At 35.2% G+C, this 19,573-nt stretch overlaps 1 protein-coding gene across 1 annotated transcript; it reads left to right on the top strand.

Moving 5' to 3' along the window:
• The first annotated feature begins 7,152 nt into the window (after window positions 1-7,152).
• Window positions 7,153-9,603, top strand: LOC143344137 (uncharacterized). Its single transcript, XM_076769871.1, has 3 exons — window positions 7,153-8,264; window positions 8,419-8,810; window positions 8,888-9,603. The coding sequence occupies exons 1-3, from the start codon at window positions 7,162-7,164 to the stop codon at window positions 9,556-9,558; spliced, it is 2,166 nt and encodes a 721-aa protein (XP_076625986.1). The 5' UTR covers window positions 7,153-7,161; the 3' UTR covers window positions 9,559-9,603.
• Window positions 9,604-19,573: the final 9,970 nt, after the last annotated feature.

The following is a 19,573-nucleotide window of genomic DNA, read 5'->3' as shown; positions in this document are numbered from 1 at the left end:
GCCAATTTTTAACTTGAAATCTCGCCGGTGGGGGTAGTAATGGGGTAATAAAGAAAATTATGTTTTTGCGCAATTTCTCTTGTCCTATTGAGTAAGAAAATGTAAAAAAATTTAGAGACATTTCGGTTACTAGGGCACATGTTTTGGAAGCTTTTCAGATTTTTTGATTAAAGAACCAGGTAGTAAAAAATAATATTGAAGGAGTTGCAGAACTACTTTTATATTTTTACAGTATACAGGTATTGTTATTACTAGTATTCTCAATTTTTTTCAAATTTTTTATTTTGGTGTGCTGTAGTGAAAAAAAATAAAAACCGATTTTTTCCTCATTTTCTACATGTTAGAGTAACTTACAAGTCGAATTTTTATGTATTTTGTAACCTTGTAAACTAATATCTCACATTAATTTCGATGCAGGAGATACTATATATTTTTATACATATTCAAGATTAAAATATTTTTTAAATACTCTTAGAACATTTATAAGTAAATATAGATCATTGTTATTGTTGCGTCGCAAACCCTCGAGCGTCCCGTCGCGACGCAATATAACACTTAGGGAAGGCCCAAGTGTTAGGGTAGGCCCAACCACTTGCTCGCCTCTTTATTACGAATTTTTCGTCGCCTGGGCAAGTGGTACCCTTAAGACCAGACGTCTGCTAGGTGGTTGGAGGCGCTGCTCGACCACCCGTATTTCCAATATGTTTAGATTCACCCTGGTGTCCTCTTAACCGACTTTCCTTTTCCAAAACAGCCTTATGCATATCTCCACTCCTTTCCCTAGGTTCCAGCCTACATTTTTCCCAACTAGCCAATGCCTGATAAATCACTCCCAATTTTCCATTCCAATTTCGGCGTCTCCACCCACTAAAATTAGATATATAAAGTAACTGCGAACAACGAGACGAGAGATTACTCCAAAAATCCGACAGAGAATTTACTCTAAAAACTCCGAACGAGATTATTGTAAAGGTCCTCGCCGTGGACTAATTTCAATCGCGCTTCACAAATAAATAAGTTATTAAACCAACCAGCATTTTTTACTTCGTCGTGAGCCAACTATTTCAACGTTGTCGCGACGTACACGACAGTTATAGTATAGTTAGTGTTGGTTTGTCTCTTTCAAATAGAGAAAGTTTTCTTTCATTTAGAAGAACTATCGACGTGCGTGTTGCGTTTCGATTTTCGAGGCACAAGCCAAGAGAGTGCAGCTGTGTCCCTTCCTTGGCTTATTTAGACAAAGAATAAGATTGGGTCTATGTGTACGTGACGAATTTTTCCTCAGTGACCTTTCTCATTCTAAAAGTTTCTTTCGAACTGAACAGACGTGCCCTTCCAAGTGTTCAGAATAAAGACAAAGTTTAGTTTAAAAGAAATATTTGAACAGTATGTTTTATTTTTATTCCACCACCTATTTCCAATAGGTTATAGTGTTCAGTTTAGTTTTTATGCTATCTGCGTGTAGTGTGGAATAAAAAAAAAAACTAAAAAGTAAAACTATAATTGCTGTAATTCCGTAGTATAATCATTAGTGTAATTTTAGTGTATAGTCGTTATAAATATTAAAGAAACAATGGAAGGTTTAAACATGAAGAGAAACATTAAACCATTTGATGGTGAGGAATATAGTGTCTGGAAATTTAGAATTCGTGCGTTATTAACGGAACTAAACGTGATTAGCGTTATCGAGGGCGAAGTTCCGGTGTTGGGAACCGGGTAAGAAACGCGTAGACCGTTGGTATATTATAGGTATAATATATTTTGCAGTGGTTTCTGATTTTACTCGGTTACAACAACTAAGTTCTATGATAAGACTAAACGAGGAGTGACGTGACGTGAAGTGATCGTATTCGAAATCGTACTGAGAATGAGGAAGTGTCCTGTGTTTTGGCTCCTATACATATACAGGGTGGGGCAGTAACTATTAGCACCTCAGATATCTTGGAAACTATAAGTTTCACAGAAATGTTTGCTAAAGTAAATTGCACAGTACGAAGGGCGCTATTGGGTGGCGATAATAGTTTTTTTGCAGGTGGAGGTACTTCGGACATTTGAAGGTCACATCCATTTTTTTAAATGGATCGGTATGTTTTTGCTTCCGTATCACGATAGAGGATCTTAAAACGAGTTCAACGATCTATTACACAAGGTCATAGAAGGTCATAGAAAGTAGAGAAAGACGATAATACTTACGGTTTTGGTAGTAAATGAAACATACGTATTGTCAACAGTAGAAGAATGCGTAATGCTTACCGTTTACTTCACTGAGAATAAACACTGCTTGAAGGACACTTTAATAGTTTGCAGAGTAAACTAAACATCATAAGATTAGTAGCGATAAATCGGTCAATCCGGCGCGATGTATCCGTTTGAAGAGCAGGTTGATATGCTTCTTATTTATGGCGAATGCCAACAAAATTCTGCAAGGACGAAAAACTTGTATGCTGAACGATATCCACATCGGTCTCAGCCTTCGCGTCAAACATTTAAAAATGTGTATGATAAACTTAGGCAAACCGGTAGTTTAAGTGTTCGTAAAAGTGAACGCCAGAAACGAGTAATTAACGAAGAAATGGAAATCGATGTGCTCGCTAGTGTGTCTAGAAATTCTCATACTAGTTCGCGACAAATTGAACGCGAATCTGGCATTAGTAGGAGGAGCGTACTTCGCATTTTGCACCGTCACAAATTTCATCCGTATCACGTTAGTCTTGACCAAGAATTGCATGGGAACGACTTCATGAATCGCGTTGAGTTTTGTCGATGGGCTATACGTCAAATTCAAAAAAATGAGCTTTTTTTTAATGCCGTCTTATTTACTCATGAAGCAACATTCACAAATCACGGGAATGTTAATTTGCATAACATGCATTTATGGGCAGCGGAAAATCCACATTGGCTGCGACAGGTTGAACATCAAAAACAATGGTCTGTGAATGTATGGTGCGGTGTCAAAGGTGATAAAATTATTGGACCTTATTTTATCAATGGAAATTTGAATGGCAACGTCTATGCTAATTTTATTAAGGATACATTGGGTCTTTTGCTAGAAGAGTTACCTTTATTTACACGACAAACCATGTGATATCAACATGATGGGTGCCCAGCACATTATTCATCGATTGCGCGAAGGGAACTCGATGAAAAATTTCGAAATCGTTGGATTGGACGCGGCGGTCCAATATCGTGGCCAGCTCGTTCACCAGACATAACACCTTTAGATTTCTTTCTGTGGGGAACACTGAAAGAGAAAGTGTACAAAGAAGTACCAACTACATCTCACGATATGCAACAGCGAATTATTGCAGCCTGTGCATCAATAAGTTCTGACGTTGTAAGACTTGCAATTCAATCAATCGTAAAAAGAATCCAACGGTGCATTGACAGTGATGGTCATCATTTCGAACACCTACTATAAACATGTTTCATTTACTACCAAAACCGTAAGTATTATCGCCTTTCTCTACTTTCTATGACCTTCAATGACCTTGTGTAATAGGTCGTTGAACTCGTTTTAAGATCCTCTATCGTGATACGGAAGCAAAAACATACCGATCCATTTAAAGAAATGGATGTGACTTTCAAATGTCCGAAGTACCTCCACCTGCAAAAAAACTATTATCGCCACTCAATAGCGCCCTTCGTACTGTGCAATTTACTTTAGCAAACATTTCTGTGAAACTTATAGTTTCCAAGATATCTGAGGTGCTAATAGTTACTGCCCCACCCTGTATACATATACACTCCTCGAATGACTTCCCAATATCCCAGACGTCTAACGCAGGGCCTGCTAGAAAACCTTACTGATGAGAGTCCACTAGCAAGCTCGGACGAAACGCCGCCCCCCTCCATTCTTTTTCCACCCTCCTGCAGAATTCTCACGAGCAGTCCCACACCGCAGCGAAGCAGCGCCGCCACACTATATAACAATGAGATTTTTAGAAGCTATCGAAAAGTTATTTAAAAAATAAAGGACAATTAAAAGGATGACAATTTAAATCAAATAAATTAGGTGTCGTAAAATGTCATCATTGTGGCAGAAAAGGACACATGAAGAAGGATTGCTTTTATTATAAAAAAATTATACATCATCAAGTTGAATAAAATAAAACTGCACAGACGGTGCAGATGACAAATAAACCGTCAACGACAAAGAAGACAATACCTCCAGCTTTGTATTCATGGCTGGGGACTTTGAACGAGGAAAGGACAGAAATAGAATTATATTCCTGCTCGCTTCGGGGGCATCAGACCACCTAATTCATCGACAGGACTTGAACGACTCTTTGATTTTTTTCCGGAACATTATTAGAATTAGAATTAATCGATTTCAATAGACGACGGGAAATCCCCGTGGATGAAAATAGTAATAATTTAATACACCAGAGCGTGCGTGTGGCGACTGCTTTCTTCGGACCGCGTACTGGAATATAAGTATTGTGATACTTATACCTATACATACATATATTTTATTATTATTTTAAAAGGCGTGTGTTTTTAAAACCTGCCTGTACGCTTAAAGCTGCGTCTTCACTGCGTCGCGACGCGTCGAGCCGTGCCACTACTATGCACGTCTACGTGACACAACTATTTCTTTCTCATTCGATTAATAGTGAAACGCAAAATCTCTTTCGTAAACGATGTTGATTTTTCTCATTATAACAATTTTTTTATTCAAAAAAAATAAAGATCACCTTGATTTTTTTAGTAAAATTGTATTGTTCGTTTTTTTTTCATAAATCGATGCATCTTTGTATCCCTTTGAGAAAAGTATTAGAGGCTTTAGGTCGAAAATTGAATAGTTTAAGAGTTATTAGTTTAGTCCCGAACTCCCATATACAGGATGTTCGGCCACCCATGAATGAAATTTTAATGGGAGATTCTAGAGGTCAGAATAAGACGAAAATCAAGAATACCACTTTGTTGATGGAGGCTTTGTTAAAAAGTTATTAACGTTTAAAGTTTCGCCCGTACCGAATTTTTTTCTCGAAAATGCGCAAGATTTCGGGGGTGTGTCTATTCATTAAATATGATTGTAATTGACTCCCGCAACCGAAAATAATTTTTTCAAAACGATTTGAAATTTTTTTTCCATCGAAAAATTTCACACCTTCTCGAATTTTTTTCCAGAAAATGGGTAGGATTTTAGGGGTATATCTATTCACCAAAAATGATTGTAATTGACCCCCACAAACGAAAATAATTTTTCCAGAACGATTTGAAATTTTTGAATTTAATTGTTAATAACTTTTTAACGAAGCCTCTGTAGCGTCCGGTCGTACGCACAAGAGAGAGTTTTCTTTCGTGCAAGCGGCCCACGTAATTTACGACTCTTGTTCATCGAAGCTGTTTTTGAGGAAGATATTTTCCAGACTCGCGTAGCGAATGTATTCAGTAAATTCTTTTTCTAAGTCCCTCAACAGCAAATAAAGACCGTCGTAAATTAGGGATTTCCGGAGGACACTCGACGCGTTCCCATCGGAGTTTCGCCAAGTGGGCCCAGCGCGGGTGGCCCGAAGGAAATCCTGCAGTGAGGACGCAACGTCGTCCCCCTCGATCACCACGCCGTTTCGAAAACAAGCACGCCGAGGGCGGAAGAAATAGGCGGTGATTTGGGGAAAATAAACGGCCCTGATTGGAAAGGCCCAACGCGTGGGGTTAACCAATCAGGGTTGTTTAACAATTTTGCCAGTGTGAACGGAGGGGTGCCACGGAGAAGAAAATATAAAAGAAAGGACTCTTCTGCAAGCGACGATCGCGGACAGACCATAGTAAGAGTGAATAACAAATAAAGAAAGTTTTGTCACCCCAAACTTGTAGTCTGCACTACCAACCAACTATCCCAACACCTCCATCAACAAATTGGTATTCTTGATTTTCTTCTAAAATTTTTCCCACGGGTGGCCGAACACCCTGTATATGCATGTAGAAAATGAAAAAAGGCAGTGCAGTTACGGACACAGAAAGACATTCAGAAAGGCACCCTCAAGCAAGATGTCGTGTACGGCCCTAAGTGCCGCAGCAGTAGTCGGTCCCAACCATCAAGAGTTTGGTTTACGGCCTCGCCATATCGTGGCCCGCACTATAACAATAGGACCGTTTTTATGACTTACCACTCAAGCTGAGACGTCTCCGCTGAAAATCAGCATATTTTTAAGCGTTATATCTTGAAAAGCTAATAAAAATCGGGTGAATACATTAAAGCTTAATAAATTCGTCTTGGAAAACTTTATCGCATGATCAAAAAAAATATATAGTTCCATTTAAAAAACGAAACTTCACCATCATATCTTTTAAATTAATAACATAAAAAAATTTTCATTTACGCCAAAATAGAGATTACATTTGATCCTGCAATTTACATATAAACAATTTTTTCGTATCATCAATAGTTATTGAAATAACGCGACTGTCACACTTTAGCGTGGACACCCTGTATATGTTTATAGCCTAGTCCCCATAGGTTTTTAAAGGACAATAATTAAAAATAAAATTCTATTGCATGATTAGCAGTATTTAGGCGTAAATTATAATGTATTCCATTTTGTAGAAATAAATTCAGAAGGGAATAAAAAAAAGTTACGAAAGATGTTTTAATATACGTCCGTATCGACTGACCAAATATCTATCTACATAGTATATGTAACGTATTCTACAGTTGTCAAAGACTTTAAAGAACTCGTCATACGAACGATTACAATTTCATTCAAGTCTATAGACATTACAAATAATCTATTCTTTCTTCGTTTTGTGTAATTCAAATTGATACGTAATTATGTAAATTGAATAGATTTTTTTATAAAATATGTAGGTATAAATTTATTCATTTATTCGTGACGCTGCCATATAAAAGTAACGTAATGCTTTCAGCAGTGTAAGAAAATGTTCGATACGCTCACGAAGTATCACAAACCTGTGTGGGATGAACCAGAGACCAAGAAATGGGAAAAGACAGCACGCGATATCCAGCAAATGTTCTATTTAACTTTCGAAGGTAAACAGTGGGACGTTTATCAGAAAAAGGAATACGACTTATTACGCACAAAAGTTTGTTATGCTTTATTTGGTCCTCCAAAGGATGCAAACGACAACTTTGGCAATATCGAAAACGCGTATGATGAAGATAAACGTGATTCAGGCGATAAAATCAAAGACAAGATCATGCAAGTGCATCAAAATTACTCGCACTGTAAGTTGTTGCATGTTGGCATTATTTTCGTATATTGCAAGCAAGACGATAAGCAATTTTACGTTCCGATATTTCGTATACGTATAAACGAAACAACAGAAGAAAGCTATTACGTCGATACGAATTGCCGCGTGTACGAATCTTGGAACGATTGGGAAAAAAACAATAAACTAGAAATGATGTTATATTGTTATCCAAAGCCAGGCTTTTACACGTGCTCTAAGGACAGCAGGTACAAATTCGATGTGAAAGGCGATGTAGCCTTGGAATTTGGTACATCGCCAGCTTGCGATCTGATTTCGCGTATAGGAAGAACACTGGATGTTACTAGTGGAGTGACTGGATTTATCGGAACAGGGGTTGGGGTGGTTTCTTTCTTTACTCCACTGGCTCCTATCGCGCTTACAACCGTGGGAATAGCTAGTACAACAAGCGCGGCATACGGAGCCGCGAGAAGCGTCCAACAGTTGGTAGACAAAGGAACTCACGACGAAAGTCTGCTCGATACGGAATCAATGATGAGCGCATTGAGCGTAATTATGTTGCCTTTACACGTAGGAACAAGCGTAGTCAATAGTAAATTAATAGCCGGTGCACGAACAGGACGCACTTTTACATCCTTGCAACAAGTTGGTGCAACTTTCTTGAATATGACAACTGTAGCTATAGATGCTTCTGCAGTATTAATCGGATTTAAAACTTTGTACGATAAGAAGCAGGAGGGAACACTGAAACCATTGGACGTCTTGCAGTTTTCTTTGTCCGTATTTTTCTTTTCGCATACGCTTATACAGCCAAAAACGGCAAACGGAATTATCAAGAAAGCGCAAACCCAATATTTTCAAGAGTATAAGTCTCAGATGACCGATGATGTTGCACAGAAAACTTTCCAGAAATTTATCGACGACAATTATACGAACATAAAGAATGGTGCGAACATTACCAAGACTATTAATACTATCTATGATCCTGAAACATTTTTCAAATCAGTTGGGCCCGAGACTTCTATCAAAATAAGCGACAACACTGAGGGGATCTTCATTATTAACGATGAACTGAAAATAAATCCTAATCGGTGAGCATGTGAACAACTTTCGTCTCATTTTTATAATACGGTTATAGTAAATTTGGGAAACGTTTCTTTCCTAAAATCATATTATCTTTTGATAGTTTTGCTGTTTTATTCTCCTAATTAAAATATTTCTTCTTCCCTAAAATTAAAAATTCAGGTTTAACCAAAGCGGACCGGATGGGATAAAAGAGATGCTGAGGGTCACGAAAATGGACAAGAACCATCCAGAATATAAAAAATATTGTAATGAAATTATGAGAAACGAACGTATAGCTTTGGAAGCAAGGCGCCAAGAAACTCTGGTTAAGATGGCCGAGGTGTTTGAAACGGATCCAGACGGCTTGAAGAACGTTCAAATAAACAACAAAACGATATTCGCAGATCTAACAGGTGCTGAGATAGATCGAATGCGGACAGTGTTCGGCGATACAGCGAGGAATTACAATAAAGATATCATTTATGCCGCCGCCGCGGCAGCGAAAGACTTAGACTGCAATGACGTTCATACATTCGGTGCTATCATTGAATTGATTGCATTAGAAAGTCACGGTACAGTCAAACAACGTTAGACTCGCTTTTGAAATCATCATAGACGTTAATTTTATTGCCTCTTTCTTTTTTTTTAGGAAAATCCAGATCACAGTATCGTTCATATTTGGCGGATTTTCAAATAAATCCCGATGCCAGAAAACAATTTGTGGCCGACGTTAAAAAAGATTGTGGAATAGCTACAGATATCTTGAAAAATGCCCCGTTAAAGTTTGATAATGAATATTTGGCTGCATATCACTATAGGAAACACGGATTCGAGTTCGGAAATAAAATTTCAATGCACGTGTATCTTGTTGATATTCCAAAGGATCTATTCCAGAAACAGTATCTGTATAGCGATGTGTACGATCAAGCTGGAACGAGCAGAATTCAAATTTACGCGAATAAGAATGGCTCGCAATTTGGAGTGTTGAAAATAAAAAATAATAATTCATACGTCGCGACGGTTTTTTCAAACCAAAAATTCTTCGAGAATTGGGAAACAAAATTGCCAACAGCCAAAGAATATTTAAATCTTACTACCCTTCACTATAACGATCCAACAATTCCGACAACTAAATTTTTCGATATTTTCAATAATAACATATTAAAAGATATGGGCATAATTATTAGCGACATACAAGTACATAAACGTAATACATCAACAAATTTGAATTCGTTTGAGGGTAATTCCGAAGATATCAAGAATTTGAGAGAATTAGCCAATTTACTTACTGTAATGACTCAAGCAGACAAAACTGATTAAACTTTACAATGTCAAAACTGCTAATATAAAAATTGTATATTTTAAAAAATATTGCTTACTGCTTATGTATGTATGTATTTAATTACTGGTTCCCCTTCAATCCTCTTCTTCCACCTTTCTTTACTTAATTTTATTTACGAGAGATCCTCGTACATTTGCTCGAAAAGAAACAGATATTTATGAATTTTAGACACTTCACAATTTGATTACACTTTTGGGAGAAATACATACAGGGTGTTCGATCACCCCTGGGAAAAATTTTAATGGGGGATTCTAGAGGCCAAAATGAGACAAAAATCAAGAATACCAATTTATTGATGGAGACTTCGTTAAAAAGTTATTAACGTTTAAAATTTCGCCCCTACTGAATTTTTTTCTCGAAAATGCGCAAGATTTCGGGGGTATGACTATTCACCAAAAATGATTATAATTGACCCCCGCAACCGAAAATAATTTTTCCAGAACGATTTGAAATTTTTTAATTTAATTGTTAATAACTTTTTAACGAAGCCTCAGTCAAGAAATTGATATTCTTGATTTTCGTCTTATTTTGGCCTCTAGAATCTTCCATTGAAATTTTTCCCAGGAGTGACCGAACACCCTGTATACCTATTTTTACTGAAATGAGCCAATTTGACTCATACAACAAAATTCAAGATGTTTGCAAAAAAAATAGTTCCAACTCAATTTAAATGAAAGATTTATTATTAAAAATTTCATTGAATACATTTTTTACGTATATACTGTGTTTTTAAAATACATTTAGCAAAAGAAATTTTTTCTGATTTTTTCCAACGATGGGAACCTTACGTAATTAGATGTAAAATAAATATCAATTGAAATACCTTTTACAAATAAATATCGAAATTAATTTGATGGACCAAATTATTTGACATAAAATTGATTTTATAAAATTATATTATTTCACTAAAAATGCTCTGTTTACGCGCGATGTATAAGTCGGAATTATGAAAGAGTTTTTTTTGGCCTCAGCTAACTAATAAATTGACAAGATTGAACATGAATGTTTACGCGTAATTGGTGGTAGAATTCAGATTCTTTATATAAGCCAGAAATTTCATTTGCAAAGCAATTAACTGTTAAATCATTTTATGAGTCAAATTGGCTCACAACCGTAAAAATAGGTATACCACATTCGACAATACGAAATGAGGGGGGTAAGGGGTAATGAGGAATTCATATTTATGTATAATTGATTATGGAATTAAAAACCAACATATGTTATTAAAAATAATATTCAAGTTTTTTATATATATAGCAACAAAATTCTAAATGAGTCAAATTGGCTCAGTCCGTAAATCTAGTGTTAATACAAGCATAATATAATCTACATCCAATTCGGTTTCAAGTTTGTTTATACCCTCTCTTTCTAGTTCGATTGTGTCGTCACCTAGCGTCGCAGACAGCTCACTATTTCTCAACGAACTTGGATTTTCCGCCATAGTTGGCGGTGCGATTGTTTACTTAGCAGTGCATTCTTTTTTATTATAAAAATAAGCTCTGGATTAAATTTATTAAATAAACCGACGTATACAATCTCAAGTTAATGTATATTACGCTTAATGTGATATAAAGCTATGTTCACGCATAAAGAAAAGTAGAGTAGTTGTAACAATTAGCTAGTGACTGCGAATTTAAAATAGTTTTTTAAAATATCGCATAAAATTGTTAATAATAGCACAGACGAGGTATACGAGTAGACCTTTCACCCAACGTATTTTTTCGGTCCATTTTTCTTGGGCTCTAGAGCCCCATTACCATTTTGGTGTCACTCGCAACGTTACCAACAGATTTAGAAATAAACACAAGTGGAAGTGAGACAGAAAATGAAATTTCAGAAATTTTATTATTTTGTAACGAAATGAAAGCTGTACGGTCCAGAATTGAGTATTAATCGATTAATTTCATTGAAGTATCCAATCGATTAAGATCATTTAAAGATATCAAGATTATTAAAATACGTAAGAATGTACCTCATTGATAAGTACACCGCAAATCCTCTATTTTTTATTTTAAATTGTAATGTATCGTTTATTTAAAAAATAACTCGGTAAAAATGTATTTGCGACTCGAAATCGGTGTTATCAGACCGCAAACCGGGGCGAAGAAGGTATGTGAAACTATAAGAAGAACGCAGCCATTAGCTCATATTATTTGCTATGCAATTAATAATTATATTAATTGCATAGTAAATAATATGACTCAGGTCTCACCGCGTGAAGGTTGCTGCGAATGGAAACCCACCCTATCCTCGCCCCAACCACCCTTCCTTTGGCGAAGAATTCGAATACCTATTGTGGCGTCACCTCCCATGCTGGCCACCAGAGGGGTCGTACTCTCACAAGCGCTCGACCGACACCTCCGTTACTATACAGGGTGGGGCAGTAACTATTAGCACCTCAGATATCTTGGAAACTATAAGTTTCACAGAAATGTTTGCTAAAGTAAATTGCACAGTACGAAGGGCGCTATTGGCTGGCGATAATAGTTTTTTTGCAGGTGGAGGTACTTCGGACATTTGAAGGTCACATCCATTTCTTTAAATGGATCGGTATGTTTTTGCTTCCGTATCACGATAGAGGATCTTAAAACGAGTTCAACGACCTATTACACAAGGTCATTGAAGGTCATAGAAAGTAGAGAAAGGCGATAATACTTACGGTTTTGGTAGTAAATGAAACATACGTATTGTCAACAGTAGAGGAATGCGTAATGCTTACCGTTTACTTCACTGAGAATAAACACTGCTTGAAGGACACTTTAATAGTTTGCAGAGTAAGATAAACATCATAAGATTAGTATCGATAAATCGGTCAATCCGGCACGATGTATCCGTTTGAAGAGCAGGTTGATATGCTTCTTATTTATGGCGAATGCCAACAAAATTCTGTAAGGGCGAAAAGCTTGTATGCTGAACGATATCCACATCGGTCTCAGCCTTCGCGTCAAACATTTAAAAATGTGTATGATAAACTTAGGCAAACCGGTAGTTTAAGTGTTCGTAAAAGTGAACGCCAGAAACGAGTAATTAACGAAGAAATGGAAATCGGTGTGCTCGCTAGTGTGTCTAGAAATTCTCATATTAGTTTGCGACAAATTGAACGCGAATCTGGCATTAGTAGGAGGAACGTACTCCGCATTTTGCACCGTCGCAAATTTCATCCGTATCACGTTAGTCTTGACCAAGAATTGCATGGGAACGACTTCATGAATCGCGTTGAGTTTTGTCGATGGGCTATACGTCAGATTCAAAACAATGAGCTTTTTTTTAATGCCGTCTTATTTACTCATGAAGCAACATTCACAAATCACGGGAATGTTAATTTGCATAACATGCATTTATGGGCAGCGGAAAATCCACATTGGCTGCGACAGGTTGAACATCAAAAACAATGGTCTGTGAATGTATGGTGCGGTATCATAGGTGATCAAATTATTGGACCTTATTTTATCAATGGAAATTTGAATGGCAACGTCAATGCTAATTTTATTAAGGATACATTGGGTCTTTTGCCAGAAGAGTTACCTTTATTTACACGACAAACCATGTGGTATCAACATGATGGATGCCCAGCACATTATTCATCGATTGCGCGAAGGGAACTCGATGAAAAATTTCGAAATCGTTGGATTGGACGCGGCGGTCCAATATCGTGGCCAGCTCGTTCACCAGACATAACACCTTTGGATTTCTTTTTGTGGGGAACACTGAAAGAGAAAGTGTACAAAGGAGTACCAACTACATCTCACGATATGCAACAACGAATTATTGCAGCCTGTGCATCAATAAGTTCTGACGCTGTAAGACTTGCAAGTCAATCAATCGTAAAAAGAATCCAACGACGCATTGACAGTGATGGTCATCATTTCGAACACCTACTATAAACATGTTTCATTTACTACCAAAACCGTAAGTATTATCGCCTTTCTCTACTTTCTATGACCTTCAATGACCTTGTGTAATAGGTCGTTGAACTCGTTTTAAGATCCTCTATCGTGATACGGAAGCAAAAACATACCGATCCATTTAAAGAAATGGATGTGACCTTGAAATGTCCGAAGTACCTCCACCTGCAAAAAAACTATTATCGCCAGCCAATAGCGCCCTTCGTACTGTGCAATTTACTTTAGCAAACATTTCTGTGAAACTTATAGTTTCCAAGATATCTGAGGTGCTAATAGTTACTGCCCCACCCTGTATACATATACACTCCTCGAATGACTTCCCAATATCCCAGTCGTCTAACGCAGGGCCTGCTAGAAAACCCTACTGATGAGAGTCCACTAGCAAGCTCGGACGAAACGCCGCCTTCCTCCATTCCTTTTCCACCCTCCTGCAGAATTCTCACGAGTAGTCCCACACCGTAGCGAAGCAGCGCCGCCACACTATCTAACAATGAGATTTTTTAGAAGCTATCGAAAAGTTTAGAAATGAGCTACAAAGGGGAATTCTTAAAAGAACTGCCCAACAAAGAGACGAAGAACCTAACAAAATGTCAATACATGTGAGATGATACACACATATTTTCTAGAAACGAAATTTAAACGTGCAACAATTGCACGTACGAACTCTGACTGATGAAGTGATCGAAAACCTAACAAAATGTTGATACATGTGAGATAAACCACCACATGTTTTTTAGAAATGAAATTGGAATGTGCAACTGCACATACGAATCCTGATTATTAACACTAGATTTACGGACACTCGTTGTACATATTTTTATTATAATTCGCTACGTTGACAGTTGCATTAAAATGCAGTTTTTCTTTTAATTAGAGAATACATCCATATCATTACATTAATTCAATTCAACGTAAATTGCTAACAAATAATATTTATGAGTCCTATAAACGTTAAGTTTAGAATCTGAATGCGTCAAATTGACACGTACCGTAAACCTAGTGTTAAGATACCAATATGTACTTTATTATTAATTGTTTCTTCTTAAATGGATGATTTTATTATGATAGTGCCTAATAAGACACTGAAGATCCAACCAGAAATGTGCAACTCTACGTATGGATCTTGCATATTAGAATACTAAATTGTACCTTAATATTAATAATTCGTACTTAAATGTACGCGTACGCTTTGGTAGTATTTATTAAAACGCTGGAGAATGCTTCTTTATCATATAATCTATATACATTTGTACTTATATTCTAACGCAACCTGTAGAAATGAAGAAATACGAGGAAATATTTTCTTCTTGGTGTCTTCATAAATCCCACGATGTTTTTCTAAAACATACACTCATATGCAATAAATATAACCGATATAAAACGAAGATATGACAAGATATTTTCTTCTTGGTGTCTTCGACAATTCCACGATGTAGTCCTGAAACAAAAACTCATATCCAATAAATATAATTTATATAAAACAAAGAAATCTGAGGAAATATTTTCTTCTTGATGTCTTTGTTAATCCCACGATGTTTCCCTGAAACAAAAATTCATATCCAATAAATAGAATTGTATGAAATATTTCTCTAAGAACGATCAAGATGAAATCCGTGTACCATTCCCAATTCCATTCTTCAATGATTATATGTATATTCTGTAACAAGAACTTGTTCAAAGGATTAATAGCTGAAATAAAAGTGTATTAATGGACACAGAAAAAAATAATTATATACCGACAAGATAGACTAATGGTAACTGATCATAGTAAAAATGATATTATGAAATTAATATTTCAACTAAAGCTTCCAAGAGTAAAAATTTATATTAAAAAGTTTAAAAACATAAATATTACGTAATTGAAATTGAATGAAATGTTAAATTCGTCTCAGTGTTAAGATAAATACCAAATTGATCGAAAATTGTATTCATTTGTTACCGTAGATTTTATTTTTCGTTCTTTTATGAAATGAAAAATTTTTCAAGACGTATACATTGCAATAATTATATTTTACTGTATTGAAAACTAAATTAGGTTCGTACAGAAAAAGCAATAACGAACGAAAATGTCGATTCTACATTTCTACGATTCTCAATATGAAATGTTGAATTGCAATTTGCATACCCTTTCGACGCAAGCATTCTATTTTCCATCAATTAAAACAATGATCGCGAACAAACTTTGATTCATGTAAAGAATACAGAATATTTATAAAAAGTTCACAATTTATAATTAATAATTGGGTTGCAAAGGTTATTATATCCCGTAAAAATTACCAACTTTAATAATGAATAATTAGTGATATAGATATACATGGTGTTCGACCACTCTTGGGAAAAATTTTAATGGGAGATTCTAGAGGCCACAATAAGACGAAAATCAAGAATACCAATTTGTTGATGAAGGCTTCGTTAAGAAGTTATTAACGTTTAAAGTTCCGCCAATACTGAATTTTTTTCTCGAAAGTGGGTAAGATTTCGGAAGTATGTCTATTCACCGAAAATGATTATAATTGACCCCCGCAACCGAAAATAATTTTTCCAGAACGATTTGAAACTATTCAATTTCGCCGAAAAATTTAGGCACCCCCTTATCTATTTTTCTTAAAAATTCGTTTTTTATTTTTAATAATTTCGTTTGACGTCCTACAGAAAAGTTGTTTAATACTATTTTGTAGGTACCTATGGGCTCTACTTAAACAAAAAGTTTCATTGAAATGTATTCACTATTATAGGAGTTATGGCTGTTTGAAAATTGGACCATTTTTATGGGGTTTTTCTAACATTACAGGGCCAAGGAATAACCTTTCTAATATTTTTATAATTGTTACATATTCTACACTAAAATACGCGGCGTTTGGCTTTTTGAACATTAAAATCGTCCAATCCGTTCAGAAGTTGTGGTGTTTTAAAGATTCGCATGACGGGAAGCATTTTGGCCTGAAATTATATTTTCGGTAAGGAATTTTTTTCACGAAAATGGATAGGATTTCGAGGGTATATCTATTGACCGAAAATGATTATAATTGGTCCCTGCAATCAAAAATACTTTTTTTTGAACGATTTGAAATTTTTTAATTTTGTCGAAAAATTTCACAGCTTCTCGAATTTTTTTCTCCAAACTGGGTAGGATTTCCGGTGTATATCTATTCATCAAAAATGATTATAATCGTCCCTTGCAATCGAAAATAATTTTTTTAGAACGATTTGGAAAATTTTTAATTTAATTGTTAAAAACGTTTTAACGAAGCCTCCATCAACAAATTGGTATTTTTAATTTTCGTCTTATTTTGGCCTCTAGAATCTCCCATTAAAATTTTTCCCAGGGGTGGCCGAACTCCCTGTATGCGATCTGGTACTTCGTACAATACGAAATACGAAAAAAATTACAAATATAAAATCTTTCTTTATTGTGAAAAAATCAAAATTCCAATTTATCCGTATTTTGTACATGGATGTGTAGTTTCTCTGTACAAATGGAGAAAAAAAAATCATTAATATCTAACGAGAAAAATAAAAAAATGTGCTATTTTTTAACATATTGTTTAAACAAATAAAAGTTTTGCAAATCTCTTTGCACCATCAAATTCGCCGTTTAAAAACATAAATTTCATCCATTTGAAGCACACCCCTATCTCTAATAGTTTCCGAGATATTCAACAAAATATGTTTTGAATCCCCAACTTTGATGGCTGATTTCAAACTCTTAAAGTGATTATTAGCAGCTACAAAAAAATACGTTTCTAATAGATTTATGAGAACTATATAATTGCGAAGTTTCATTAAAATTGGAGATTTACACCTCGGGATGGTCCCTTGTAATTCATCGTGCCCGTTACATTCGCTCATGCAAATAGCACCTGGGCGTGTGCATGAACTTGGGCAACGCACACGGAAAGATTAGTCTGAAAATCCTGACTAAAAAAAGTTGTTAATTAAATATAGCTAAACGGTAGTTTTTATTTAATTTTTAATCAAAAAGACTCCACTTGTTATATGAAATATATCAACAAGAAAATACATTAATATTGAAAAATATTATTATGTAAGAAAACTATTATAATTGAAATTTAATTATGTGAAACGAAAGACTTTATTTAAGATTTTATGATAATTTACTTTAAAATTGAATTAATTTATTTGAAAATTGAAATAATTGAAATTTAATGAATAACATTATTTAAAAAATTCAACAATTCATAATCGATTCTATCGTCAATGTAAATTTCTAAAAAGATGAAACTAGTATACAATACATGTTACTTTGACTCAAAAATCGATGAGTCGCGAAATGTCTTCTTGCACATAAAATATATTAAATACGATCGATATTTAAGAATTCTATTAATGTTATTAAAATTACTATATAATGTTATAGTAATTAATATTTATATTCTACTCCTTCATACGATTAATATAATGTTTCTCACATTATATCACTTCATATTCTATTCAATCTATAATTCATGTAAAGTTAATAAAAATATTCTATACATTTTATAAAAATTGTTTTATATATTTTCATAAAAATTTTATAATAATCATATTAGGTAATATTTATTTATAACATTAAAAAACGCGAGTGCAAGAAGACCCTAGCCTGCACTAAGAAAATATGACAATTTGTGTTACTACTCACGGGTATTTTTCATACCCGTGGTCACTTGATTCGTCAAAAATAGCAAGTATACAACTGGTCACCCGTGTTGATTCGGATCTTTCATCCTACAACATGGTTGGGGACCAGAGGAACATAAATGCATGCGACTAACTCAATCGTAGAATGTAAATGCTCGGATGACAATGTTGACCACTTCAAGTCATCAGCGAAGTCAGCATGGTCCTGCTGGTTTCCAGGATGTCACTGTAAGAAGAATGCAAGAAAACAATTAGAATCTGTTGTTAAAATTATAGAGATTTTTAATTAAAAATTTCAAAATATAAATTTATATTTACGTTGTCAGCTCGTGGTCCACCGTCCGATACTCCCCGGTTACTGCTGCTGGTTTTCAGGGTCAGGTTCACAGACTGTAAGAAAACTGTAAGAAAACAATTTGAATCTATTGTTAAAACTGTAAAAATTTTTAATGAAAAATATGAAAGTATTTATACTTACAATGTTCGCTCGTAAAGCACCGCCCAATAGTACTCTTCAGTGATGCACTGACTCTAGTACCGTCAACGGGAAGTTTTAATTTCGAATTAAAAAAATAATCAAATTTATTAGGTATTAAATTGCATTACCGCGACCGAAGATTCAAATCGGCGAACAAATGATTCTATTATCGCGATTCAGAAAACAAGGAGAGCCACGATGCTCTCGAAGTAATTTAAAATTACGTAGGAAACACTGCTTCTATTCTCGCGTTTGCCTAACACCGTGAACGACAACGTGCTTGGGATCACTTTGCCCCGAGAAACAAACTTGTTGCTACGCACAATCACTGAATCTACCGGCCGCATTGCCAACAAATTTCCTGGAAAAAGAGAGCTGAAAAGAAAGGGACAGAAGACAAGAAATACAACAAGCACACGTGTGCTTTTCCTATCGGTTTTCTTTTTTCTTCTTCTTCTTCTTATTAGAGTTTGTCAACAGAAATACTGCTTTACTTAGTACTGCTGTATAGATTGTCACGTAAAAGGTTAATACCACGAAGGCGAAATATTCTCAATCAATGAAAATTTCAACGATAAAATATTATCTATGAAAATAATTACGTACAAGTAATTATTCAATTTCTAAATATTATATCACTAAGTTTCATAGTTAGAGTTGTAAGCATGGTTATGTTTACTTTATCGAACGTTACAATATCCCGTAATTTTTATAAATATTCCGAAATTTGCAACAATTAAAGTTCGTTGGTTATTTATGCTTGAATAGCATATTCCAACTCCGCAATTACTACGTTTACTGAAACTTGTATCGAAATATACAGGGTGTTCGGCCACCCCTAGGAAAGATTTTAATGAGGCATTCTAGAGACCAAAATAAGACGAAAATCAAGAATACCAATTTGTTGATGGAGGCTTCGTTAAAAAGTTATTAACATTTAAAGTTCCGTCTGTACTGAATTTTTTTCTCGAA

This window comes from Colletes latitarsis, chromosome 7, assembly GCF_051014445.1.
Source record: "Colletes latitarsis isolate SP2378_abdomen chromosome 7, iyColLati1, whole genome shotgun sequence".
Taxonomy (NCBI): domain Eukaryota; kingdom Metazoa; phylum Arthropoda; class Insecta; order Hymenoptera; family Colletidae; genus Colletes; species Colletes latitarsis.
Note: the sequence above shows the minus strand (reverse complement) of the source record. Positions and strands in the feature narration are given on the sequence as shown.